This window comes from Carassius gibelio, chromosome A17 (genome assembly GCF_023724105.1).
Source record: "Carassius gibelio isolate Cgi1373 ecotype wild population from Czech Republic chromosome A17, carGib1.2-hapl.c, whole genome shotgun sequence".
NCBI classification, from domain to species: domain Eukaryota; kingdom Metazoa; phylum Chordata; class Actinopteri; order Cypriniformes; family Cyprinidae; genus Carassius; species Carassius gibelio.
In genome coordinates this window covers 5,154,146-5,181,046 of record NC_068387.1, presented here as the reverse complement: position 1 = coordinate 5,181,046, position 26,901 = coordinate 5,154,146, and the positions used below count along the sequence as shown (strand labels likewise).

General features: G+C 43.2%; 5 protein-coding genes across 6 annotated transcripts in view; 3 read left to right on the top strand and 2 right to left on the bottom strand.

The window, feature by feature from the left end:
• The window catches only part of LOC127933244 (proline-rich membrane anchor 1-like), a 222,009-nt gene extending 218,180 nt beyond the window's left edge, over positions 1–3,829 (bottom strand). The window contains exon 1 of the mRNA XM_052530067.1: positions 1,716–3,829. Within this exon, the coding sequence (XP_052386027.1) occupies positions 1,716–1,781 (66 nt within the window). The 5' untranslated portion in view covers positions 1,782–3,829. The remainder of the gene's footprint in view (positions 1–1,715) is intronic.
• A 1,033-nt stretch (positions 3,830–4,862) lies between these two features.
• Positions 4,863–9,826, top strand: exd1 (exonuclease 3'-5' domain containing 1). Its single transcript, XM_052619815.1, has 11 exons — positions 4,863–5,220; positions 5,299–5,367; positions 5,514–5,547; positions 5,897–5,943; positions 6,018–6,085; positions 6,158–6,244; positions 6,383–6,487; positions 7,093–7,173; positions 8,174–8,317; positions 8,393–8,575; positions 9,470–9,826. The coding sequence occupies exons 1-11, from the start codon at positions 4,995–4,997 to the stop codon at positions 9,623–9,625; spliced, it is 1,200 nt and encodes a 399-aa protein (XP_052475775.1). The 5' UTR covers positions 4,863–4,994; the 3' UTR covers positions 9,626–9,826.
• Positions 9,827–13,982: 4,156 nt separating this feature from the next.
• On the top strand, positions 13,983–15,423 carry LOC127933300 (protein FAM181A-like). Its single transcript, XM_052530181.1, has one exon. It carries the CDS (start codon positions 14,354–14,356, stop codon positions 15,077–15,079), a length of 726 nt encoding a protein of 241 aa, XP_052386141.1. The 5' UTR covers positions 13,983–14,353; the 3' UTR covers positions 15,080–15,423.
• A 73-nt stretch (positions 15,424–15,496) lies between these two features.
• On the bottom strand, positions 15,497–21,335 carry asb2b (ankyrin repeat and SOCS box containing 2b). The gene is made up of 8 exons (XM_052530178.1): positions 20,998–21,335; positions 20,087–20,199; positions 19,714–19,869; positions 18,585–18,830; positions 17,874–18,045; positions 16,414–16,906; positions 16,191–16,344; positions 15,497–15,885 (listed from the first exon to the last, which is right to left on the bottom strand). The coding sequence occupies exons 1-8, from the start codon at positions 21,120–21,122 to the stop codon at positions 15,662–15,664; spliced, it is 1,683 nt and encodes a 560-aa protein (XP_052386138.1). The 5' UTR covers positions 21,123–21,335; the 3' UTR covers positions 15,497–15,661.
• On the top strand, positions 20,574–26,821 carry si:ch1073-416d2.4 (coiled-coil domain-containing protein 42 homolog). Of its 2 annotated transcripts, none has more exons than XM_052530180.1 (9): positions 20,574–20,694; positions 20,789–20,898; positions 24,167–24,472; positions 25,221–25,378; positions 25,455–25,537; positions 25,908–26,077; positions 26,245–26,355; positions 26,479–26,595; positions 26,674–26,821. In XM_052530180.1, exons 2-9 carry the CDS (start codon positions 20,872–20,874, stop codon positions 26,797–26,799), a joined length of 1,098 nt encoding a protein of 365 aa, XP_052386140.1. In that variant the 5' UTR covers positions 20,574–20,694; positions 20,789–20,871; the 3' UTR covers positions 26,800–26,821. The 2 variants fall into 2 exon arrangements, with proteins under 2 accessions (XP_052386140.1, XP_052386139.1); XM_052530179.1 differs by lacking the exons at positions 20,574–20,694; positions 20,789–20,898 and adding an exon at positions 23,779–24,082 and having other exon boundaries at positions 24,167–24,212; positions 24,296–24,472.
• Positions 26,822–26,901: the final 80 nt, after the last annotated feature.

Below are 26,901 nucleotides of genomic sequence, written 5' to 3'. Positions count from 1 at the left end.
TAGATCCTTACCTCTAAGGAAAATGTTCCGTGCCATCTCAGGCTATCTTATAATTATTTTTTTTTTCTTCATATAACCAATTTTAATGTGTGTTTTTGGTCAACCCTGTTACCAACATATTAATTATTTTTTGAAAAGGTTGTAAATACATATATAGAACAAATCTGATATACTGTGAAAGATAAACCCCCCTTGTTACATTAAGAGTGTTTGTGAATTGAGAATATTGAAAGTTTTTTTATTTATTTTTTTATATTTTTTTTTAGCGGATGAATACGTTCATTTCCAAATGACACTCTCCCAGCATCATCTGTTTTAAGAAAAATGTATGGAAATAAAAATGAAACGCCTCAATTCAATTTTGAGTGAAATATTAGCCTCTCTTACTAAACATTTACAATTAATTGATTACATTTTTTATTTAAATGTTTTCAATTCTATCCTCTCCTGGAGGATTGTCTTCAATGAGCCAAAAAAAGCTCATGTTACTCCTCTCCTCATCAGGTTACACTGGCTACCAGTAGCCACTCGCATCGAATTCAAGGTACTGATGCTTGCCTACAAGACGACCACTGGCACGGCACCATCTTACCTAAACTCACTGGTTAAATCCTATGTGCCCTCCAGAAGTTTGTGCTCTGCGAGTGAACGACGCCTTGTGGTGCCATCCCAAAGAAGTTCAAAATCACTCTCACGGACCTTTTCCTGGACTGTGCCCAGCTGGCGGAATGACCTCCCAATCTCAATTCGTACAGCTGAGTCTTTAGTCATTTTCAAGAAACATCTAAAGAATCATCTTTTTCGCCTGCACTTAACCTACTAACACCAGTACTTTTCCCTTTCTTGTCTTTTTCATTTAATAATAAAAAAAAAAAAAAAAAAACCTGGCTATGCGTTCTATACTAGACTAACTGAGACTTGTCATGGCACTTGTATACTGTTGTTGTTCTCTTGTTGACCTGACTGCTTCTATTGTTCTCATTTGTAAGTCGCTTTGGATAAAAGCGTCTGCTAAATGATTAAATGTAAATGTAAATGTAAATGGAACAGTCTATTAAAGAGGTGTTTTCATAAAAAGTAACAGGGTTGACGAGAACCTAGGGACCCGACTAAATTGTGTTTTTTTTTTTTTTTTTTTTTTTTTTTTTTTGACACGTTAAGAATAAAATTCAGTTATGACTAATGAACTGACACTTCATTATACTATATGTTTTTTTTTTTTTTTTATAATAGTTTGACTTTTTTGCCCTCGATAGCAAGTAGAAGTAGAAAAATCATACAGAGGGACAGGCCATTTTCAACATTTCTTCAAGATGCTTTGCACAAAAATTTGATTTAAATCCTTTAAAAACAAAAGAAACAGAAAATAATGTATTCTTATATTATGAGACATTATGGAAACTAAATTATGAATTTATTGTTTTATGTTTTATTTAGATTTACAGAGCTTTTTTTTTCCCTGAGGGACACAAAATGGCACGTTTTCGTATAATGACCCATTTACTGAAACTGGACTCAGTGCGGGAGTCACCTGTCCAATGAATCAAACTTGAGTCGATTTCTGATTTGTTTTTTTGTTTCGTTTTTTTACAAATCCGTTTTATCCGATTAGTTTAAAAGTGTGATTCACTCGCAATCTGGTGTAGCTAATTCTGATGCTGCACAGTTCCTAATGGGTTAATAACAGTAATAATCCTCTCGTAGTAAAAGGTTACCTGACACAAGAGAAGACAGGACGAGATCAAGCAGTGAGCAAACACAGAAGAGCAGAGGTCCAGCATCCCTGCTTCACTCCTGAGGTCACGCCCGAGGTGATGTGAGGGACCCAGAGCAACACAAGCACAGGAGCACTTCTACTGAAGAGATGCCTCCATCTCAGCTGCAGACGCTTTATTACTCTGATAAAGTCACAGAGTGAAAATAAGTTCTTCTGAACGTGGCGTGACTCCAGCTCAGGACTAGGAACTCCTCATCACTGTCGAATGGCTGGTCCGTGGTCAGTGTCAGACTGTGTAACTCCACAGACGATCCTAAGAGCAGCTCACACAGAAACACATCGTGAGGAGCAGCAGCGTGTCGCTCAGATCCAGTGTGGGTGAAGCAGAGCCACACACTCCTCAGATCTCCGCTGCTGTTCAGAGCACACACACACACACACACACACACACACACACACAAACTGTGATGGAGTCTCCTCCCTCCCTCTCTCGCTCTCTCTCTCTTCTCTAGTGCTCCAGTCAACCATAACATTTGCAAACCAGTAGCTACATGCATTTCTCAAAGCACCACCCAATGGATAACCTATAAAAGCCTGAACTTTCTCACGTTCATTAGTTCATCATCTCTCAGAAGTATTTATGAGCACCAGTGCCATCTGAATGTTTCATCTCTGGCAGGAAGTGCACTGTGGCTACAGTTTGCATGACAATTACTGAAACTACACAAGACTGCACTTATTCTGTTTGTTTTCAACAGTACAAATGAACTGTGACCCTGGGCCACAAAACCATAAGGGTCTATTTTTTTAAATGTATAATTTTGACTCATACAATGTTACAAGAGTTGGCTATTGCTACAAATCTACCAACAAATATTACAAGAGACTGAACTGTCTCTCTCTCTCTCTCTATATTCAGAGTGTAAAACACAAGTGGACTGTAATATGAATCAGTACAGTGCACATTGTTTGACTACTCTTCTGTCTACAGACGAATGAATGATTCTGAACATGGTCTCCATAATAACTGCCTCTCTATACTCACTTCTTCTTCTTCCTCTTCTTCTTCTTTTTCTTCTTCCTCTTCTTCCTCTTCTTCTTCTTCTTCTTCTTCTTCTTCTTCTCAGCTCTGTCTATATGGTGCTCAAATGTAGCTTTGTGAAATGTATATCTGACCTATTTTAGAGAACAGATTGATCTAATGCTTTACATTCCCTTTCATTTGTGATGTTCAACATTCATTATATTAAATTAAATTATTTGAAAAAATTAAGAGAGAGAGAGAGAGAGAGAGAGAGATGTATACAAAAGACGCTCGCCAAATTACGACAACTATTTCAGCTATTTTACATTTAATGACTAGACGTTTTGAGGGGAAAGACTATTTCGACAGAGAATCATAATATGTTTAGATAATGATGAAAGTAATTTGACATTTTGAGAACAGCAGACAAATGTACTAAACTAAAGCTCTGGCTGTTTGTTCAGAATGAAACATTGCTCTGATGAGCATTTGATGATTTGGAGGTTAAACGTAGAATTTCACTTGTGATCTGACAAATTACTGAGAAAAAATTAACCACTTCTTTTACACATTTATATGATAATGAAAAACAAATAAGAGGAAAATAATACATTTTGCTAATATAACTTTATATAAATATTATTGATAATTTATCAATAATTCATACCATGAAATTAGTCTTACACAATCATGGGGTATTTAATGTAAAAATAAAATAAACTTTAATACAAAAACAGCATCACTTAATTAAAAGTGAATTGCTTTTTGCCATTACAATTATGATATTAAGGCAAGAACAGAACTCTTCTACTAATTAAATTGTGAGAGATGATAAAGCTATGATCATCTCACAGGAAGCATACTGAAATATTAGCTAAAGAATTATTATATTGATAATGCGCGGGAAAGTGCGCCCTCGGGTGGCGTTTCCTATCGATACACAGGACATCTGTTTGTTTCCCCTCATCACAAGTCTTTTATTGACATTCGGTATTTTCTGTAAGTTTAGAGAGATTTACTTTAATGTTTTTTTTTTTTTTTTTTTTTTTTTTTTTTTGAAATGTCCGAGTATTAATGCTCTCCTAATGTCCGACATTATCAAATAAATAAATAAATAAATAAATAAATAAATAAATATATATATATATATATATATATATATATATATATATATATATATATATATATATATATGTGTGTGTGTGTGTGTGTGTGTGTGTGTGTGTGTGTGTGTGTGTGTATGTATGTATGTAATTTTCCCTTTATTTGAATATATAATAATAATATTATAATTTGTCATTTTTAGTAGTCATCATATGCTATGACAGATATCATGTGCGTTACAAGCTTCTGTTTGAAAAGAACGTTCATGTGTACGTTTAGTGTGTGTGTGTGTGTGTGTGTAGAAAAAACGATTACAACATTATAGAACAAAACTAAATTAAATTTGCCTATGCACTTTACATATACATCACATTTCTCATCAATATGGTTAAAAATAAAGATTAATAATCAGGAAAAGAAGCACATCACAAATAGCCTACATCGTTAAATCCCGTCCTACTGTAGATAAACATAACATCTCCGCTTATTAACTAACAATCACGTGCCTAAAAGAAGCACAAATAAAGATATAGTTGCAAACAGAATACAGTGACGTCAACCTTGGTTTTGATAAGCAGTTATTTTATGATACAGAACGCGTTGGTGAAACTCGTGCATCTAGCAAGAACTAAATACACAAAGTAATCATATTGATTCAAGCAGTTAACATTTATGAATTAATTAAAAGTCAGTAATGAACAAGACTGCACAGATTATAATATATCCATCATGAGGAAAGTCTGCGTACAGTAAAGTGGACAGTGTACAACACCCCATCAGTTATAGTCAGGTGCCCCCTGCTGGTGCAGTTTTTTAAATTCTTAGAGAAAATTAAGTCGTTATAACGAGAAAACAAAAAGGAAAAACATTATAATGCATGGCCGCTTAGAACTTCCGTATAGATAGATAGACAGATAGACAGATAGACAGATAGACAGATAGATAGATAGATAGATAGATAGACAGACAGACAGACAGACAGACAGACAGACAGACAGACAGACAGACAGACAGACAGATAGACAGATAGATAGATAGATAGATAGATAGATAGATAGATAGATAGATAGATAGATAGATAGATAGATAGATAGATAGAGTAATGGTACGCGGTTTGTTTTCACGCCTGTGAATTACGCGACCAATCAGATGCTCGGAATCGCCGGGGGGCGGGGCTTGCGCTTCACTAGCTCGGTCTCGTTCCCCGTGGAGCTCCGTGAGTGCGCGAGCAGGCAGGTCATGGCGTCATCTTCGGAAGAGAGCAGGTTTGTGGATGATCTGAAGAGGAGACGCGTGAACATCAGTCTGATCGATACTCAGATCAGCGGCATGATCCAACGCGTGACTCAGAGGAGGAGCGTTCTGTTAGAGGACGGTGAGGTCACATAAACACCTGTGTTAATAACATCAACACATCACATAGAGTTCACATCCGCGCTTCTCCTTCCCGAAGTTTATGAAGTGAAAAGCGGGCGGAAATTCCCGGGCGTCAAGATCATTTTCGGACACGAAATTCTTAAAGGTAAACTGCTGAATGTATAATTAACGAATTTATAAATTATTTTAGCCAATAAAACACAAATTATTTTAGCCAATAAAACACAAATTAAAACTGTTTAAACGTATGCGGGGTTTGTTGGTCCACATTCCCTTTTTTTTCTTTCAAAGTGGAGTTCCCCAATCCTGCCAATCCGGAGAAGCTGTGAGTGTCTCCTTCTGCTGATGAATGTTTGATCATTAGAGCCATCAGTGCTGCTCATCAGGCTCTTCATGTGTCGTGTCCTCTTCGTGTGTTGGGGGGTGGGCTCTTCGTGTGTTTGGGGTGGGCTCTTTGTGTGTGTGGTGGGCTCTTCGTGTGTGTGGTGTGTTGGGCTCTTGGTGTGGTGTGTTGGGGGGTGGGCTCTTCGTGTGGTGTGGGGTGGGATCTTCATATGGTGTGTTGGGGGTGTGCTATTCATGTGGTGTGTTCTCCGTGTGTGTGGTGTGTTCTCCGTGTGTGTGGTGTGTTCTCCGTGTGTGTGGTGTGTTCTCCGTGTGTGTGGTGTGCTCAGTGCTCCTGAAGAATCCCACACGCACTCCTTCAGGAAGAAGACTCCAGGTATCTGTTCTCATGTTGACCGGAGTGGACGTGATCTGTCCTGCAGGGTTTGACCTTGTTTCTCTCATTCTCAGATGATGTTCTCGAGGACGGTGTGCATTCTGTGCTGATCGATGAGCTTCAGGAGAAGTTTGGCCCTGCAGTGAGTTCAGGGTTAACTCATCTCACCTCTTGTGCACATGCATCATGTCATTTATTTTTCTTTGCTTTTCAGGTTATGCACATCCAAGAACAGAAAGTGATTGGCATCAGTGCTGAAGTGTTTGGACCAACTGCACAAGAGAGACTTTGCTGGTTGCAGGTCAGTGGAACAGTGAAGCTTTAAACAGAGAAGCTTCACAGCAGCATTAAATTTATAAAATTGGTCATTGCTTCTCACTGATAAACAGGAGAACAGCAGCGTTAACGCAATCATTAATCATATAATCACTTCTGACAGGTAGCCACTAAGAAGGTGGTGTATCTGTTTGATATCCTCCTGCTCGGCGGACAAGCTTTTAAAAACGGCTTGTCCATGATCCTGGAGAATCGGCACATCCTGAAGGTGAGGTGATGGAGAGGTCAGAAGTGTCTGAGGAATATTGGAAGCCGTTCAGGAAATAATTAATGTGTATTGTGTGAATATGAGTTGGTTTACTGGTTGAATGTATGGTTCAATGACAAACACATTGGTTTATAATACATTGGTATAACCAGACATATAAACCAATATATAATTGAGAAAACCAATATATAGTTGAGGAAACCAGTATATAGTTCAAGAAACCAATGTATCTAAACCTATGTATAGTAGAGATAAAACCAAAATATAGTTGAAGAAACCGATGTATCGAAACCAATATATAGTTGAGGAAACCGATGTATCTAAACCAATATATAGTTGGGGAAACCAATGCATATTTGAGGAGCCCAATGTTTACTCGAACAAACCAGTGTATAAAGGAGCAATCCTATATACACTTGATCAGACCGATGTATCTAAACCAGTATATGTCTGGTTATACCAATGTATCATAAACCAATGTGTTTGTCATTGAACCATACATTCAACCAGTAAACCAATCCATATTCACACAATACACATGAATTATTTCCTGAATGGCTTCCCATAGAGGAACACATTGCTCACTCATTCTTCTGGATCTTCAGGTGGTTCATGACTGCCGCTGCATCACTCGCTGTCTGAGAGAAGAGTTCAGAGTCCACCTCACCAACGTCTTTGACACACAGGTGCGTCTGATCCAGGCCCACATCACACACACACCACAGCTCTGCATGGAGATGGGGCTCGAGCAGTTTGTTTCTCCAGCGCTTTATACAGACCGCTTCAGATCCGCTCCAGAATAACCGCTCCAGTTTCATCAGTTATAACTTATAAGATTTCAGTTTGAGCTGTGAAGCAGTAACAGTAGTGTCTTTATTAGGACTGGGAGAAAATATCAGTTCTCCGCTGCATCCTGATCCTGAATCCATTCAGAGCCGGTTGTGTGTTAGAGATGATCAGCACATGCCCTGATCTCAGAGTTTAACTTTAGATGTGCTTTCACTGAAGCTGTTAGGAACACAGTGTGTGTTAGATGCAGGAAACTCACGTGTGTGTGTGCCTGTGTGTGTGTGTGCGTGTCTCTGTGTGTGTGAGTTTGTGTGTCTCTGTGAGTGTCTGTGTGTGTGTGTGTGTCTCTGTGTGTGTGCATGTTTTTGTGTCATATCAGGACACAACTCTGTATAATGACGTGTATGACACAGGTATTACAAGGAGAGGGTGACTTATGAGGACATAACCCATGTCCCCATTTTTCAAAACACTTATAAATCATACAGAATGAGTTTTTTGAGAAAGTAAAAATGCTCAAAGTTTCCTGTGAGGGTTAGGGTTAGGTGTAGGGTTGGTGAAGGGCCATAGAAAATACAGTTTCTACAGAATAAAAACCATTACACCTATGGGATGAACACACTTTACACAAAAACAAACATGTGTGTCTCTGTGTGTGTGTGTGTCTCTCTGTGAGTGTCTTTGTGTGTGTGATTGTCTGTATCTGTTAGGGTTAAATTCTTAGCAATTGTTATGATTTATTATTAATTTGTCATTATATTAAAAAGTGGCCTGCTTGTGTAATTTAATAAAAGTGCACAAAGCAGCTGTGGTGTGCAGTACTATCTGGGGCGTGGTGAGCGGTGTAAGGGTGGACAGGCCTGTGGTCATGTGCTGGACGCTGGTGTTCTTCTGCAGGTGGCTGATCTCATGCTCTTCTACAACGAGACCGGAGGCTTCCTGCCGGACCGGGTCAGCTCTCTCCAGGAGGTGCTCAGACTCCACCTCAAGCTCCCCCCCGCTGACCTTTCACCCCTGTGCTCCAAAGAGCTCCAGCGCAAGGTCAGGATCACCAGTGCTGTGTCATTAGAGCAGTCTGGCAGTGAATGTGTGTTTCTGAGTCCTCTTCTCTGGCAGGAGTGTCCGGAGCTGTGGTACATCCGTCCGTCTCCACCGGCTCTGATGAGCGTCATGAGCGCTTCTGTCCGTCATCTTCTCCCACTGCGCCTCGTGCTTCTGGACGCTCTGATGTCAGATTACACCATTCTGGTAGATGCATATATGAGCAGCTACCACAACCAGTCTGTTCACATTGAGCAGGTGAGAACGGGTTCAGTCTAAACCTGTTTACTAACATGATTCATCAACAGGTAATTAATAAAGGAGGAGTTCACCTGATAATGAACATTCACCCTCAGATCATCCAAGTCTCTCTTCATCAGATCTGGAGAAATGTAGCACTGCATCAGTGTCTCATCAATGGATGCTCTGCAGTGAATGGGTGCCGTCAGAATGAGAATTTTAAGTGTTTTTTTTTGTTTTGTTTTTACAGAAATTTCTTCTGCAAATCCAGGCTGCATTTATTTGATCAAAAATACAGGAAACAATATTGTAGAATATTATTATGATGTAAAATAACCTTTTTCAATTTCAATATCCATTAAAGTGTAATGTATTTCTCTGATGCTCCGCTGTATTTTCAGCATCATTCCTCCGGTCTTCAGTGTAACATGATCTTCAGAAATCATTCTGATATGATGATTTTATTAACAAAATTATCAACAGTTGTGTTGACAAATATATTTTGGGAAACTGCGATACTTTTTTTCAGAATTCTTTTGGATAAAAAGTTAAGAACAGAATTTATTCAAAATATAAATCTTTTCTAACAATATAAATCTCTGCTATCAGAAGAGTGACGCTGCAGGAGACCAGGCTGGTTCTACTGCTGGGTCTCAGCTGACGTCTGACCAGTCGTCTCTGTCTTTTGATGTTTTATTAATATTACTGATATAATAATAGAGAGAAGGTGTGTTCTACACTGGCCAGTCCATTTTGGAAATAGCCAGTCCAATCCAACTTCACTCACACTTTAGATTGATGTTGTGATCGATTTCATACTGAAATAGTGTGTGCCAGATGTCTCCAGGATTAGTCTGATGTGGAGGATGTGTTGAATGTGCTGACTGTGTGTGTGTGTGTGTGCTGGAGCAGAGCGAGTGGACGCTGCCCGCTGAAGCTCAGGAGCTGTTGTCTGTGAGGCAGGAGCGGATGGACTGGGCCACTGGACGATACGATCTGACCGAGGACGGCCTTCTCAAACGCTCCAGCTTCAACACACAGACCCACTCTACCTCCGACTCCAGATGAAACTCTGGCCTTAGTTCAGTTAGTAACGTTAAAAACCTGTGTTCAGTCTGAGACAGTTAGAAAAGCACTCTTGTTTTTGAGCAGTTTGTTGAGTTTATTTGTCTTTGTGAAGTGTGTTCATGTAAAGCTCTTCCGTTGCTGTGTACTGAAGCACTGAAGGTTTGTTCATAGTGTGAAGAATTAAAAGTCCTGTTTTCGTTCCGTTGTCTCCACTAGTGTCCTTCAGATCTGGATGGTCAACAGGTGGCGCTACAGTAACACAGGACATGCTTCAGATGTAAGAGTAGGACATGTTTAAGCTCACAGCAGTCCAAGCTCATTTGAACAGAATGGGTATTATATTATAATAGCTCAGAGCTCACTCCTCCAGACCCTTGTACAGATGTTCAGCATGTGTGCATCATTGCCCTGTTTACAGAGACACTTATGCTGAACATCAGCAAGTGATTTCTTAGACTACACTGAATTAACAGCATCACCTTTATTTCTGGTGATTTATATAATACAGGTGGTGTCAAAGCTACTTCACAGAATGAACAGGAAAATAGCATTGAACACCATCAATTTCAGCTTTAACGCAGCTCTATAGAAGACTAGAGAGTCAGTCATTTTACTTGATTCATGTATTTAAGTATTGTTTAGGGGAATTTGTACTTTATTCAAGAACAATTTAAACTGACTACTTGTACTTTACTTCATTACATTTTTGGCTTCATATGTTCCCCTTAAAATCTGAGGAAGCTTATTGAGGTCCCTACGTTGCTCCCCCAATAAAAAAAGGTTACTCATCATTTTGGTCCATTCTGATCAAGCAAACTTCCTTTAAGGGTTTTCTATAGTGTGTGGATGAAGACATTAGCTGTCTGCACTTACCTGAATGGACAAGACTGAATATGAACAAAATCAGTGAGGAGAATGTACACAATTCATGTTTTAGTGACACTGGCTGCTGTTTTAAAATAAATGTTACAAATCTCCAAGTGTTTAACCCCATATTGTTTATTAAATTAATTGTAATTCATGTTTAATTATGTTCTCATCAGGAAGTAGGTAAGTTGTATTAAAATGATACGAGTGTGCTCAGCCTGTGTTCATCTGTCTGTTTCTACACAGGTTTGACCTGTGCCATTGCATTTTGTTTTCTCCCTTTAACCAAACCTTTGTCTGACAAAAACCTTTTATACAGACGGCTCAATATGATGAAGCAAGAATCTCCTTTTTTTATGTTACTTCTTTATAATACTTGAGTGCAATTAAAAATTGTACTTTTTTTTTTTTTTTTTTTTTTTTAACTTAACACAAGTATGTTTTATCCAGATACTTGTACTTTTGAGTAAGATTTTCACTGAGTATCTGTACTTGCACTAGAGTGTAATTTCTGAGTACTTTTTACACCCCTGATAGAGTCATTATTCACTTAGTTTTGTTCTCATCCAACAGTTTCAGTGCTGTCAAATCAGTGATATTTCTGAATATTACATGTCTTTTAAACCCCAGCTAATTAAGCCAAAGGTGACAGTGGCAGAAACCCAAACTCCATCATGAGACCGAAATGGAGAAAGGCACACTGGGAGAAACCAGATTGGGTTGAGGGCCAGTTCTCCTCTGGCTCTGAACTCGTGTGATTTATGAGGCTCAGCTGTAGAGGGAATAATAGAGCTGCTGCATTATTTCATTTACACTCTCACAATCCTTTGCATGTTTCTGATTTCTTCAGACAAGTGCTAAAGCTGCTCTCATCACTGGATCTTTATGCTTTAACCAGCATCAGAACATGAGACATGATCCTGAACGGTCTTTCATCTGACATGACACAAGCACATCACTGTCTCAGGATGCGTCTCCTTCTCCATGTCATCGCTGTGCTGTTGTTAGAGAGCTCATACAGGTTCTCTTGCCGTGAAGCTTGAAGTAACGTATATCCATACAGTGGCACAGTATATCAGCACTGTGTTCCCTGTACAACTATCTGATGTGCCTACTGTCAGTCCTTCTGGCCAGCAGTTCGGTTATCCGTCTTCTCCAGGCTGTCGGAGAGGCTTTTATTAGGAGGAGCGTCAGGGGCGATAGAGGAGCGTCATGGGGGCAACAGAGGAGCGATAATGGAGTACCAGGGGGCAATAGGGGAGAGTCGGGAGCATCAGAGCAGCATCATGAGGCGATAGAGGAGTGTCGGGGGAGTGATAGAGGAGCGTGAGGGGAGCGATTGAGGAATGATAGAGCAGTGTCAGAGGAGTGATAAAGGAACATAAAAGGAGCTTCAGGGGAGCGATGGAGGAGCGTCAGAGGGGTGATAGAGGAGATGTGAGGGGAGCGATGGAGGAGCGTTAAGGGAGGGATAGAGGAGCATCAGGGAAGCGATAGAGCTGTGTCAGAGGAGCCATAGAAGAGCATCAGGGCACACATTTTACAGCCACAGCCATATCACCCTGCAGCCCAAGGTTTCACACTGAAGCTAAGCAGGGCTGAGCTGGTCAGTACTGGACTAGGTACAAACTAGGTTGCTGTCAGAAGAGGTGTTAGTGAGGCCAGCAGGGGGTGCTCACCCTGTGGTCTGTGTGGGTCCTAATGCCCCAGTATAGTGAGGGGAACACTATACGGTCAACAAGCACTGTCTTTCAGATGAGAGATTAAAAACAGAGGTCCTGACTCTCTGTGGTCATAAAAAATCCCATGGCACTTCTCATAAAGTGTAAGGGTGTAAGCCCCGGTGTCCTGGTCAAATTGTGCCCTAATTATCCCAAGCATTTGATTGGCTCTATGACTCTCTCTCCTCTCCACACTGCTGCGGTTGTCCTGTGGCTGCTGTCGCATCATCCAAGTGGATGGTTGAGGAGAGACCCCCCACATGACTGTAGAGCACTTTGGGTGTACAACAATACACAATAAAGTGCTATATGAATGCATCATTCATTCAACATTCAGCCATTGGGCATTTAGAAAAAAAATAATAATAATATATGCATATTCTTACAATTTCTAATAAAAAATGTCATGCCTTAATGCATCAAAAAGTATTACAAATATATATATTCATAATATAGAGTTAAAAATATTGAGTTAAAATATAAAATATTGTTAAAATATTTAAAACATTGTTTATATGTGACAAACTTCTTCCTCGTGTATCCAGGGATCCTTTATAAAATGCACACATGATCAGATTTGATCCTAAATCCCACAGAAGTCTTCCTGTCAGATTTGAGGATTTATAAAGAACTGACGTGAAAGTGTTCTTATATGTAAAGAACTAAAGAAGCTAAGTTTTTGCCACTAAAACACTATTAAGATTAGCCTAGTCTAATATTGTTTTTCAATATGTAAAGTAGACAATCACAATATACATTAATATTACTATATGTGCAACTACTTTTGTAATAATAACATCACTGATATTCATTGATGATATTTTGGGATAATTGTGGTGGTTCTGCAGGTGGAAGTGATGCCCTTGTTCACTTTGTGCTTGAATTTAAGATGAATAATGGTTTATAACGCAGGATGTGTGAGTATACGGACTTTATTAGAAATCATTCATAGGAACATTTCAGAATTTGGTTTGCGTTCACACTCATGATCATTCTATGTGACCCTGGTTCTTCTAATGAATCAAAACAAGCCACTTGTTGGTTTTTAGTTGTTTTATCTCATGGTAATGCTGGTTTTGTCTGGTTTCAGATGATTTTAAGTCTGGTTGGAGGACTGCTGTCCTGACAGACGTCTCACGGCCCTCTCATCTGAAGCTGCTCCGCCGGGGGACACATAGGTAGCCCTGCTCTCTCTCTTTTCTCTTCTCAATGAGGGACGGAGCTCAATTAGCATTTCACAAGTCCCTTTCTCCTTTTCTATTGCACCCTTCCCCGCGGAGCCGCTGCTTTCTGCGGGGATTGTCCTGCTTCTGGCCCTTGTCTCCGTTGGCAGGGTGACAGTATTCGAGTGTGCAAACTTGTGCTATTGTCCCCCGGCCAGAAGGAGCCATGGAGACCCACTGATATGACACAGGAAAGTGTTTGCTGATGGCAATTCTATGGGCTTTGTCTAACTCTTTCTCTTTCACGACGACTCGATTTAAGTCTCCGAATGTTTGACTACAAATGCGAGAGTGCTATCCGGCTCCTCCGCCTTTGTCCCGCGAGGTTTGAATGAGTAATTCAGCTTTTGTGTGGCTCGATTGAGGGGGCAAACAGAAAGACAAGATTCTTGAGCGCTCAAGCCCCCTTTCCATGGTTATGTGCACATCTCCTCAGCACCTCCTCCTCCGAACCCGCTCCTGACATCCCTGTAAGGTGAAGAGCGCAGCTTCAGATCGGGACGGCTTCAGGGCCACGGGGCCCTCGCGCCAAACCCCATCGAATCACAAACAGACTGTGGCGAGCGCGGGGACGATCAGGCCACCGTTTCCACAAAGAAATATTGCATCTGCTCGCTATTTCCCTTGGGGATTTCCATGACAACAATTTGGGGTGGCAAAGAATCCGACACCGGGATCTCTGTGGCTCATTGGGGTGCATTGTGAGGAGAGTGAGGTCGCTGATTGGCTCAGGAGAGCACCATAACTACACGAGTCTATAGTCATTCAGCTTCTTTGAGTGCTTGGGCTATTACAGAGGCCAGGCGAGCTGGACCTCACTTCAGCTGATGCGAAGCGGGGTTCATTATTGCGGCTGTTGGACTCTAGAGCTGGAGGTCAGAGCTTCACAGGAGTGAGGATGTGCCGCTGAGGTCTGCATGATGAGCTCCGACAGCGAGGTGAAGACGCTCCTGAACTTCGTCAATCTGGCGTCGAGCGACATCAAGGCGGCGCTGGATCGATCCGCGCCCTGCAGGCGCTCCGTGGACCACCGCAAATACCTGCAGAAGCAGCTCAAGCGCTTCTCGCACCGCTACGCCAAGATGCCCCGCTGCCATCCGCACAGAAACGGCGACTCGGCGCTCGCTAAACTCTCCGAGGAGAAAGCGCCGCGCGGGACCGGGACCGGGAGAGACGTGAGCGCCGGCTCGGAGGACGAAGCGCGCTCGGGACAGGGACAGATACCGATGCCGATGCGCAAGCGGCAGCTCCCGGCGTCCTTCTGGAAGGAGCCGCAGTCCTCATCCGGGACCCGCGAGCGTCTGGAGCGCTTCCTTAAGAACAACGCGAGCGCGACCGGACACGTCAGAACGCCCGCGGTGAACGACGAGAAACGCAAGATGGTTTTTGACGACTCGAAAGCAAACCCGCTGCTGTCCGGTAGCGCGGCTTGCGCGTGCTCGTGCTGCTCGCTCCCGTACCGCGCGCTCCACAGCCGCTTTCTTCTGCCTCACGCGGACGCGCCCTTCAGGAGCCGCGTTGAGCCCGCGCACAGCTTCAGCGCCGGACAGCAGCGCTCCAGCGCGCACGTGGTGATCAAACCGATCCCGACGAAGCCCGCGCTCTCCTCCTCCTCCTCCGTGTTCAGTGTGTTCGGATTCTAACAAGCCTTAGACACTTCAGCGGACTCCTCTCTGTTTTAACCGATTACTGCACGAGCTGCTCTCGATGAACACTCGCCTTTACGCACTTAAAGTACAGATGTAGCAAGAATATGGATTTGTGAGGGCTTTTGTGTGAGCACAGCCTTTCAGTAGTTCGCACAAACGCTTGTCTGGACAGCGGTTCATTTTACAAACATCATCATTTCTCTGTTACAGCTCAACCCTTCCTGAAACTGCATCATTCATTGCCTGTGAGGTAGAGATTATTTATTAAGGTTTTAGTTAGAGATGTTGTCACACTAAACACCTGATGGTATTAGCTGATTAAAACTGGTAACGACTGACTGTTGTACACTGTCTGTTAATTAAAGCAATGACCAGAGATCCTACACTCAAGCAGCACTTTTATTCTGATCACCACCATCATACTCAGCATTTTCACACAAACTACATAAAACTGTGCATCAAGCACAAACATAATACTTAGAAAATGTCATGATAAATTAAAAGGTATAAATACATAAACCACAATCCACGAAAATCTGGCGAGCACCCGTCTGAATATCCCTCAGACCTCTGCCTTCAGAGCTGCTGCTGACGCTGCTGAGGATGATGCTGATGCTGAGGGTGAGGATGATGATGAAGATGATGCTGAGGGTGAGGATGAGTGCTGCTCCTGCCTCTGCAGCTCAGGTACCGCAGCATGGGCCCCGGCAGCGGCAGGGCCTCCACAGATCTCAGTCTCAGGGGCCCCAGCTGCTGTCGGATCCTCAGCCCACACAGATGCTTCAGGTCGCGAGGAGACGCTGTGGAGACACACGGCACACTACTGGAACAACACTCGTCTGTAACTGACCACCAGGAGCTGCCGTTCACGTTTGTGTTACTACTGTTTCTAGATGACTGACCAGCTAATAAAAGCTAAACAGATATTATGAAAGTGCCTAAAAAAATCCTCTTTTTAAATCCAAAGTTGAAACACTGAAATTGTCTACGGTGTACAAAACAAAATATGAAAGATCAAGATCATTTAAATGATAAATGTGTAATAGTTTATCTGTTCAGCGGTCAGTAAAATGATTCATTATGCTACAGATCCTCGTGCACTCACATGTTTTCTCCTTAATGCTGGTCCACTCCGGCTGGTCCAGAAGGAGGTCTCTGATCCTGCTGCACAGCTGAACGTTTCCTACATAGTCCAGCAGCAGATCGATGATCCGCCCGGCCGAGTGTCTCCAGCAGGAGGACCAGATCCAGTCACAGAACTGAAATCAAACAGAGGTTCAGATGCAGCACAGTCCGGGCTCAACACAGGGCATGAGATGAGTCCGCACCTTGAGCTCAGGTTCGGCGGTGTGTGTGTGTGTGCAGCTGAAGCAGGCCCGAGCGTCACAGCCCTTGTCCAGCAGACACTGCAGGACGTCCAGCTGATGAGTGTGGAGCAGCACTGCTGGGAGCCCTGCGCTCAGGGGAGCGTTCACATGGGCCCCGTGCTCCAGCAGCAGCGCTACAGTCTCCAGACAGCCGTGACGCACCGCGAGCAGCAGCGGGCTGCAGGGGTCCATGTTGGGATCCGCACCGGCCCTCAGCAGGACAGCAGCGGCCCGCGTGTTCCTGGCAGCGACGGCGCAGTACAGAGCCGAAACACGGCGGTCCTGGAACCTGGCCGAGCACTCCTGAGAGAGTCTGCTGTTAACATCAAACCCTGACTCGATCAGGAGACTCATGATGATCCACTGGCCGTGCTCCGCTGACAGATGGAGTGGAGAGATGCCGCTTTGACGAATCCTCACCCGGCTGGTGATCGGGAGCAATAAGGACACAATCCTGGGAGAGACAGCGTTTTAGAGATTAACAATACTCATCACTGATTCATTAAATCATCAAGACTATCAGAATTATTACAGGAAAAGTATATTAGGATGAGTGTGTGTCTTCATCAGGTTTGTAGAAATGTAGCACTGCATCAGTGTCTCATCAATGGATGCTCTGCAGTGAATGGGTGCCGTCAGAATGAGAGCCAAACAGCTGATAAAAACATTTGCATGTATCGCATTCAGTTCAAAATGCTGCTCTTCATGTATGAAGCTCTAAACTACCTTGCTCCTCCATATCTCAGAGATGATTATAGTACACAGTCCAGCAGATCAGATCACAGAAGATGCATGGGCTTTTGGTTCCCACAGCTGGACTGAGATGCAGGGTTAAAGAGCCTTTGCTGTTGCTGACCCCAAGCTATGGGACAATTTGCCATTATCCATCAGAAAAGAGAGTTTAAAAGTCTTTTAAAAACCATGTTTTTAATGTTTTGTGCCTGGTTCTCTAATGACGTGTTTATTCTGTTATCAATGTAACTGTGTACAGCACTTTGGTAGATTAAGGTTGTTTTAAAGTGTTTTAAAGTGCTCCTCTAACACTGAACATCACAGTAATCCACAGCACTCCAGTCCATCAGTTATCATCTGGAGAAGACACAAGATGAAACAGATTTGTGTAGAGCTGTTTAAACAGTGCTTGATCTGTGCAGATTTCTCTCCAGATTCAGATGAGCAGTTTGGCCTCTCATTCTGACGGCACCCATCCACTGCAGAGCATCCACTGATGAGACACTGATGCAGTGCTGCACTGATGAAGAAACGCTGTTGAATCTGAGGTGATCTGAGGGTGAGCAGCTCTTTCTCTGTGTGTGCCAGTGATCACGTGGTCAGCTCTAGCTGTTGCCCCTCGTCTCGTGTGTCCGGCGCAGCTGTTGTTCAGCACAGCACACGTTCTCTCGGTTAGACTGAGCTCTTACTCCTGGTGTCCGTGCTGGCTGGCCATGTGCAGCGGCAGGAGTCTGGTGCTGCTGGAGTGGTTGGCGTCTGCGTGATGTCTGAGCAGAAGCTTGACCGTGTGTGTGTGACCGTGTCTGCAGGCCTCAGTTAAAGCCGTGTTCCCGTCACACGTCTGAGCGTTCACATCAGCACCTGACGGGACAAACACAACACAGCTCATGCCTCGATTCTAGTCTTTCTACTCTTCTGGTGTTTGAAGCAATAGTTCTGAATAAATGTCTTATAAATAAAAATGATTTCCTGTTCTGTGTTTTATATCTACTGCTATAGCGGCTCACTGGACTAATTATTCTGTCCTAGGTCTTTGTTTCTAGTTATATTCATGTGAGGGTAAAATATTAATAATAACTCAGACACAGACCTTGTTGATAGATCAACAGATCATAAACCGAGGCTAATATCTGAAGAAATCACAATGATGACTGTCATATCTGATCTGATGGAGGATTTTTGTGGTTTAGTCAATGTTTCCTCACAGATGACTCTTTAAACCCATCTTTAAAATGTTTTAAAATCTTTAAAACAGACATCTGACATGTTTAGAGCTAGCTGTAGTCAGAGAATAGTAACGCAGCTCTCCCTACACAGACACAGAGTCACAGGACACCCAGGTGAAGTGCCCAGTACTGACACTAACAGAGCATCTCAGAATGACTGCATGTGCTGAGCACCGTTCTTGATCAGGTGAGCGAGCGCTTCTGTGCGTCCGTGTCGAGCCGCTTCTATCGCGGGTGTGACGTGGTCAGCGTTGCGGGCGTCTACAGCGGCTCTGGCCCTCAGGAGCGTCTCACAGAGCTCAGGGTTGTCTCGTCTCGCTGCTTCATGCAGCGCGGTCCAGCCGTGATAACAGCGCTGATTCACAGCCGCACCGAACGCCAGCAGCAGCTTCACCGCGCTCACACTCTCCTGCTCACACGCTAAACACCAGCAGACAGAAGAAGAAGAAGGAGAAGGAGATTAACAACACTTACTGAACTCAGCTCCAGAACGACTGACTCTAACTGAACTAAACAATCAACACTGAACTGACTTGAGCCTTAAAGAAACAGTTCACACAAACATGGACATGTGCTGAAGATGTGTTCACCCTCAGTTCATCTAATTAAGATCAGGATGAGTTTGTTTCTTCATCAGATCTGGAGAAATGTAGCATTGCATCAGTGTCTCATCAATGGATGCTCTGCAGTGAATGGGTGCCGTCAGAGTCCAACAGCTGATAAAAACATAGAAGTTTAACATGGACAACCTCTATATAACATCTGGAGAAGACAAAAGATGAAACACATCCAGCATTAACTCAAACACATAGAGTCTATAATCCATAATAACACTTCCTCCAGTGAAGAAGTGCATCTGCTGTCGTCTCAGACACATATTAGTTTAGATCTGTTTAAACGCTGCTTGATCTGTGCAGATTCCTCTCCTGATTCAGACCAGAACACTTTCTCACTGGAGGATGTGTTATTATGGATTATAGATTAATGTGTTTGAGTTAAAATCATCTTAATGCTGGATGTGTTTCATCTTGTGTCTTCTCCAGATGTTCACTGATGGACTGGAGCGCTGTGGATTATTGGGATGTTTTTATCAGACTCTCATTCTGACGGCACCCATTCACTGCAGAGCATCCATTGACGAGACACTGATGCAATGCTACATTTCTACAAACCTGATGAAGACACACACTCATCCTGATCCTGGATGATCTGAGAGTGAACACAGCAGATCTTTATTTGACATTGTTCTTGAACTAAACTGAGGTGAACATCAACACTATTGTTTAGTGTAGAGTGAAGGCACCTTTATAAAGAGGCGTCTCTTTGTTCTTGTTGCTGATGTCGGGGTCGGCTCCTGCCTCCAGAAGAGTCCTCACACACTCCAGGTGTGTGCCCTGAACGGCGAGCAGCAGCGGCGTCTGCTCCTGAAGCGTGCGCTTGTCCACACACACACCACCATCTGTCACACAACACACTTCATCAGCACACCCCGCTAGATCCCTGCAGCCGACCAAACCTGACTAACACTGAAACACTGAAGAGCCAAGCCACAGCACCAGAGTAACTCAACTCGTCTGACAAGTCTTCCTGGAAATTCCTCAGAAAGATTTGTGACACAAGGAGTTCCCATGACACTTCAGACAGCTGCTGAACAGGTGTGTGTGCTCGACTCTCACCTGTCAGCAGAGCCTGAACGCTGTGTGTGTGTCCGCCGTCAGCCGCTTCATGCAGAGCCGTCCAGTCACAGTCTGAGTCACACGCTTCAGATCGTCTGACCGCACAACGCTCTCTGGGCCATCAAGAGCATTAGAAGAAACAGCACATTGTGTCATTTTAAAGCATCTATGTGTTTGTCTGTTACAGAGGAGCCAGGGGCTAGTTCTCACACATCTCATAAACATTTGTGCTTTTTAAAAAAAAAGGTCTAGAATGGAAACAGTTTTCATCAGTTCTGTCATCCAGACTACATTTACATTATCATCACATGTCTGCAATATATGTTGAGTATTAAGTGAACTAAACAAGCACACACAGACACAATAAGACCAGAATCAGTCATGAAGACAGATCTGAACACTGCTGAGCTTTCAGGACAAGGGTCATGTACATGGCTGACCAGGGCAAGTTGTCCCATGCGTGTCATTTACTTTATTTAATAACAGTATTATATCTCAGTTGGCCAAATAAAAATATGTTTGTTTTTTAACAGCAATTCCACCGTGACAACTTACCCCACCGGACAAATGCCCGGCAATATCGCTCTCCGAGTGTCTCTGTGATAACTGTATGTGTTTACTACAGTGTGTGTTTACTACAGTGTGTGTTTCCTACAGTGTGTGTTTACTACAGTGTGTGTTTATTACTGTATTTATTTACAGAGGCAACACCAACCCACAAATACTGACTGGACTGAAGTGTGACAACTAGCCCCGGTCTCTCCGAAACATGAATCTTCGCTCCGATGCAAGGACATCTGAAGATCACGCAGGTCATAAACTCAAATCTGTTCATTTGAGATCTGTTCTCTGTCAATGAGCTAACTGCGATAGTAAACACACACACACACACACACACACACAGGACTCACTCTGTCGGCTCCTCCTCGCGGTGTGCAGCGTGTTCAGATGATGATATTTTCTGCGGCGGCGAGTTTCTTTTAATGTCATTTGATCGAAATAATGCGATATATTCGGAGTAAGAGAATCGTGTCATGCTGGTGCTATCACACAGCGCGCGTGCACAGACAAAGACGCTCGAGCCGCGCGCGCCTGGGAATGAACACACACACACACACACACACTCGAGCGCTCAGCTGTTCGCTGGGTTCGTTTTAGCTCCGTCTTGACACGTGAGGCCAGGAGTTTCCCTTATTTGTCTACCCACTCGCCCAGCTCAGAGAATACTAGATAAGCTGAGAGAATCCGTGAGGAATGAGGAAAGAAGAGAGACTCTGTTCAGAGACTGATGATGATCTGTGTTCACACACTGCTCAAGAGCTGTTCTGCTGTTTGTCTCGCTCAGAATGTTTAGGGAAACGGGTTTTGTGGATTTGCATATGTTACATGTTTAGAAATAGGCCACGGGGCATTAATGATATTTCAAAAGCTTCCTGATGTCGTAAATATCTTCCTGACTACCAGAAAATAATTAGTATTTTTCATGTCATTACATAAGAAAATAAAAAATATATATAGTATTCATGTGTTATGCTATGTTTGTAGAGGACACTAAAGAAAGTAAAAGACCAATAGACATGAAAAGACAAAAAAAAAGGGATTTAAAAAAAAAAATCATCAATCAGTGATTTTTCATCTTAATAAAGATGATTCTCAACTATGAAGATTATATTATATCAAATTATGTTAATTTGCAAGATGTCAATAATAATATTTGAAAGGAATATGATATATAGTTTATTTCTCTATTCACCTGTTGTCTTCAGAAGTGTAATAAACACACTACTCCTGCTGTCATGAATCAAATCAGTGTCCTGTTTCACAGAAAGTATGATTTTAGTTTGGAAAATCCCATTACATTTTCCTGAAATGTTGTTTTATTAAAATTAGTCGAATTACCACATATGATCATATTTTCTTGTGAAAATTGATCTCTAAATGAATATCAGTCATTTTTATGCTCCAAAGGCCTGAGTGTGCTCTGAACAGAGATCCAGACAGAATCCTTCAGATATACTCAGATATATCACTCATACACACAGATACACAGAGGACACAACTCCACAGCTGCAGTCTGAGGATATGATCAAGAGAGGAGAGATTCACATCTTCTGAAGTCTTCTGTGAGATGAGGGAGATGTGTGTGTGTGTGTGTGTGTGTGTGTGAGAGAGAGAGAGAGTGTGTGTGTGTGTGTGTGTGTGAGAGAGAGAGAGATAGAGTGTGTGTGTGTGTGTGTGTGTGTGTGAGAGAGAGAGAGATAGTGTGTGTGTGTGTGTGTGTGTGTGTGTGTGTGCAAGAGAGAGACAGTGTGTCTGTGTGTGTGTGTGTGTGATGTTCAGATCCCCCAGATGATGCCTTTTATGGACATACTCTGTTTAGCTTCACTAACACAGACTCATGACGACAGGATATATGAAGTGGCCAGACGTTCAATATCAGTAACAGTACGGTTATAGACACACACACACACACACAGGTGACTGAGGCCTCCGTCTGTGTGTGTACACCGATGTTACATTTATAGACCCATGAAAAGGTTTGACTTGCATTTCAAGCAGTGTCTCACGCGTCATCAATCAGTCGTCTCTATCTTTATCTGCTTTATAAAGAAAACACTTCATCTGCAATACACTAGTGTTAAAAGTTGTTTTTGATAAAAAATCTCTTCTCCTCACCACGACTGCAATTATCTGATAGATTTTATTTTTCAGGATTCTCAGATGAATAGAGAGTTATAAAGAACACAATTTTTCTGAAATGTTTTGTAATATTGTAAATCTCTTTACTGTCACCTTTGAGCTGTTTAACACACCCTTAATGAATAAAAAAAATCTTTCTTAAAAAACCTCACTCCAACCTTTTCAATGGCAGTGTATCACAGTTTCCACAGAAATATTGTGCAGCACAACTGTGTTCAACAAGTTTAGTCAAGTCACCTTTATTTATATAGCGCTTTAAACAAAATACATTGCGTCAAAGCAACTGAACAACATTCATTAGGAAAACAGTGTGTCAATAATGCAAAACGACAGTTGAAGGCAGTTCATCATTGAATTCAGTGATGTCATCTCTGTTCAGTTAAATAGTGTCTGTGCATTTATTTGCAATCAAGTCAATGATATCGCTGTAGATGAAGTGACCCCAACTAAGTAAGCCAGAGGTGACAGCGGCAAGGAACCAAAACTCCAACACTGATAATAATCAGAAATGTTTCTTGAGAAGTAAATCATATTTTCATGATTTCTGAAGATCATGTGACACTGAAGACTGGAGGAATGATGCTGAAAATACAGCTGTGCATCACAGAAATACATTACACTTTAACAGATTCACACAGAAAACAGATGATTTAAATCATTAAAATATTAAACTTTTTTTTTTTAAATAAATGCAGCATTGTTGAGCTGAAGAGACTTTTTTCAGAAACTTTAAAGCATCTGAATTTATCCAAACTTTGTGCAGAAGTGTGTGTGTGTGTGTCCTCAAAGTGAAATCGATCAACCAGCTTACAGTATTCAACGGAGCAGAGGACAGTCCTGGCCAATGATGCTAAAATATGAAATCAATCAAAATATCACCCTTCAATCACTGCAATTCAATTACAGTCAGTGAATCATGGGAGATGAGACTGAGATGTGTGTGTTGATGTCAGATGGAGCCCAGCACGGGTCAGAGGTCGCGTGCTTCAGAGAATCAAGGATAACCTACTGATATACCGTTCATTTGTTATTGTGTAGAGCCGTGCTGATGACGCGACACGAACACTTCCGCTCAGTTACTATGACAACATCGCGCGTCCGGTCTCCGAGCAACAGAAGCGCGTTCGGTTCAGCGGAGCTCCGTCGCCGTTCCTCCGTGTTTCTCCGTGTTTCCGGTCGTAGCGCTGCTCGTAAAGCACTCATGGATTCCGCTGCTCTGAAAGCAGACGCTCTTCTGAAGCTGGAAGTCGAACACAAAAAGAAAAACGTGTTTGTAACGCAGCTGGAGGAGCACAGGTAACGTTACAGCGGTCATGGTAGGACCGGAAGTTTGTTGACGTCACTGACGCCTGCACCTCCTTGCTGTTTTTGTCACCACAGAGAGCAGATCGAGGAGCACATCAAGCTCATCCCGGTGATAACAGAGGTGAGTGTTCGAGTGTCCCGAGCACTGCAGTAACATTACCCTGGCAACACTCCCCTCTGTGTGTGTGTGTGTGTGTGCTGCAGTCCTCCAGCGGGCTCCTGGACACCGGCGTCCACACGCTGCAGACCACACTAGTCCTGAAGAAGCGCTCTGAGGTGGACGCAGTGGACACACGGCTGATGGACACACGGCAGGAGGTTCAGAGGAGCATGAAGACCCTTCAGCAGAGACGAGCCCAGCTCCAGCAGAGACAGACGGAGGTGAGGGTCACACACAGGGGGTAAAACCAGTACTGATTACCAGGGCCCCAAAGGAAGAGAGGGCCCTTGAAAAGTCTGGAATATGTTTTATCTTACCTGGGATTTAGTGCAACGCCCCTGATCACACACACACACACACACACACTCTCTCTCTCTCTCTCTCTTACACTCACTCACTCACACACACATACACACACACACACACACACACACACACACACACATGTTTGTTTTTGTGAAAAGTGTGTTCATCCCATAGTCGTAATGGTTTTTATTCTGTACAAACTGTATTTTCTATGGCCCTTCACCAACCCTACACCTAACCCTAACCCTCACAGGAAACTTTGTGCATTTTTATTTTCTCAAAAAAACTCATTCTGTACGATTTATAAGCGTTTTGAAAAATGGGGACATGGGTTATGTCCTCATAAGTCACTTTCTCCTTGTAAAACCTGTGTCATACCCATGTCATTATACAGAGTTGTGTCCTGATATGACACAAAAACAAGAGCACACACACACTCTCTCTTACACTCCTGACAGTCACTGAGGGCTTGAATGATTGTTTTTCACTGTAGCCTGCAGAAATATTAAACTAATCTAACTATTATAATGGGTCTTCAGAATATTTAGTATGTCCCGTTTATATTTTATCAGAGTGGGGTTCAGCAGACAGAAATGTTTGTGAATCTCACTCTTATATGAGCTGTGAGAATGTGTCTGAAGTACTCCAGCGCTCCTCTCACAGACCAAACACAGGGCAGCAGAGTTTGAGAGGTTTGTGGAGGAGAACGAGGTGAAACGCCGCCGTGCGCTCAAGAAATACCAGACGGAGAGAGAGCAGAATGAAGTGAGAGAACAGGAGAAAGCTGAACTCTCCAAACAACTCCAGGACTTACAAACCAGGTAACTATCCTCCGAGTCCAACGGTTACTGATCACCTCCAAGCAAAGTGTTATAATCTGCTTTCTCTGTTCAACAGGCGTCTGTCTTTACAAGAGCGAGTCAACAAATACAAGATATTCGAGGAGTTTCTGATGAAAACTCTGGATTTACTTCCAGACAGTAAGAACATCTCTTCAGGGCTTGTTTCTTTAGTCTTCAGCTCTGTCCCAATTCTACTTCTACTGTGGCCTAACTGCATGTACTCATTTGGTGAAGAAAAGTTCATACTTTTGAGTGTGTAGCAGAGTAGTGGGCAAGCTTAACATCATTACTGTGTCTTTAACGAACGCGGTTTAGTTACGAGTATCCTGACACTTTTAAACTGCCCTGTCAGTCATCTCCTCCACATTTCATTTCATTTCAAGTCCTACTGTACTGGAGAAGCTGAGAACTCTGCTCATGTGTTTGCATCATGATGCATTTAGACGTTAATAACCAAACGGATCTAAAAGTCCAGTGTTGTTGACCATTAGTGGACTGTGCTGTGTAGAGTATGTGGGCTGCGGGACGGACCTGGTGACGCCCATCATCAGACGCTACGAGACGCTGACCGTCAGCCGACAGGACCTCCTGCAGCAGCTGTCCAGCCTGACGGACGAGATGAAGTCCAGCCAGAACCACATGGAGTCCCTCAGACAGGAACACAACACCTTTAAACTGGTATGTGATGAAAGCAGATGTGAGGGTCTGTTCAGAGACATCCAGACTGAAGTGCTCTTCTTCACCGACACACACTGTAGATCCGCCGAGGGCCCTGAAGAAACTCCTCATGAAGTTGTGCGGTGTATGACAGGCGTAAGACTGATGCGTTTCTGTTGTTGTGACAGATGACCAACCAGGAGCTGTCCGAGCGGCAGACACAGCTGGATCAACTCAAAGAGAGGAACAAACAGCTGGAAATGATGCTCCACATGCACCTGGGCCAGTCCAGAGACCAGGTGTGCTGGGATCATCAGTCCTGGAGACTTCCTCCTGACGTCTGGAGAGGAACACGAGATCAGATACAGTCTGAGTAGAGGAAGAAACCTTCTAACAGTGGTGTGTGTGTGTGTGTGTGGCAGGTGGAGGAGGTGGGGAACATATTGATCGCGGTGAAGAACCTGGCGGAGCAGTGTTATCTGAGTCACTACGGAGCTCTAGACCTCATGGACACCTGCACCATGATGGACATGATAAAGGTGAGCGGTCAGAGCTGTCCTTCAGCACACGATCAGAAACTCAGACAAGAACACGTTTCCTTCTTCACGCTTTCACAGGAATTCATCTTGGAGAAAGCTGACATGGAGAGGAGAGCCATGAGACTAGTGGCCAGCAGCGGTGCGACTGTGAAGAAGACGTCCAGCAGGAGCCGAGCGCTGACCGCCCTGAAGACCCCGCCGTAGACCGGTCCGACCCCCAGCACACTCCAGCTCGGTCAGACACACACATTCAGCTCACGTGAAGCAGTGAAGATGAAGAACAGAAGCTGCACATTACACCCAAAA

What these genes read in the sequence shown, in the direction of transcription:
- exd1 (XM_052619815.1), top strand. Translation starts at nt 4,995, where the DNA reads ATGCTCGGAATCGCCGGGGGGCGGGGCTTGCGCTTCACTAGCTCGGTC. An exon ending in GAGCGTTCTGTTAGAGGACG is followed by an intron (nt 5,221 to 5,298) that starts GTGAGGTCACAT and finishes TCCTTCCCGAAG; the next exon opens with TTTATGAAGTGAAAAGCGGG. An exon ending in CCAAAGAGCTCCAGCGCAAG is followed by an intron (nt 8,318 to 8,392) that starts GTCAGGATCACC and finishes CTTCTCTGGCAG; the next exon opens with GAGTGTCCGGAGCTGTGGTA.
- asb2b (XM_052530178.1), bottom strand. Translation starts at nt 21,122, where the DNA reads ATGACACGATTCTCTTACTCCGAATATATCGCATTATTTCGATCAAAT. An exon ending in CGTTCAGGCTCTGCTGACAG is followed by an intron (nt 19,870 to 20,086) that starts GTGAGAGTCGAG and finishes GTTGTGTGACAG; the next exon opens with ATGGTGGTGTGTGTGTGGAC. An exon ending in AGCCAGCACGGACACCAGGA is followed by an intron (nt 16,907 to 17,873) that starts GTAAGAGCTCAG and finishes TGTCTCTCCCAG; the next exon opens with GATTGTGTCCTTATTGCTCC.
- LOC127933300 (XM_052530181.1), top strand. Translation starts at nt 14,354, where the DNA reads ATGATGAGCTCCGACAGCGAGGTGAAGACGCTCCTGAACTTCGTCAAT.
- si:ch1073-416d2.4 (XM_052530179.1), top strand. Translation starts at nt 23,835, where the DNA reads ATGACGCGACACGAACACTTCCGCTCAGTTACTATGACAACATCGCGC. An exon ending in TCATCCCGGTGATAACAGAG is followed by an intron (nt 24,213 to 24,295) that starts GTGAGTGTTCGA and finishes TGTGTGCTGCAG; the next exon opens with TCCTCCAGCGGGCTCCTGGA. An exon ending in TCTGGATTTACTTCCAGACA is followed by an intron (nt 25,538 to 25,907) that starts GTAAGAACATCT and finishes TGTGCTGTGTAG; the next exon opens with AGTATGTGGGCTGCGGGACG.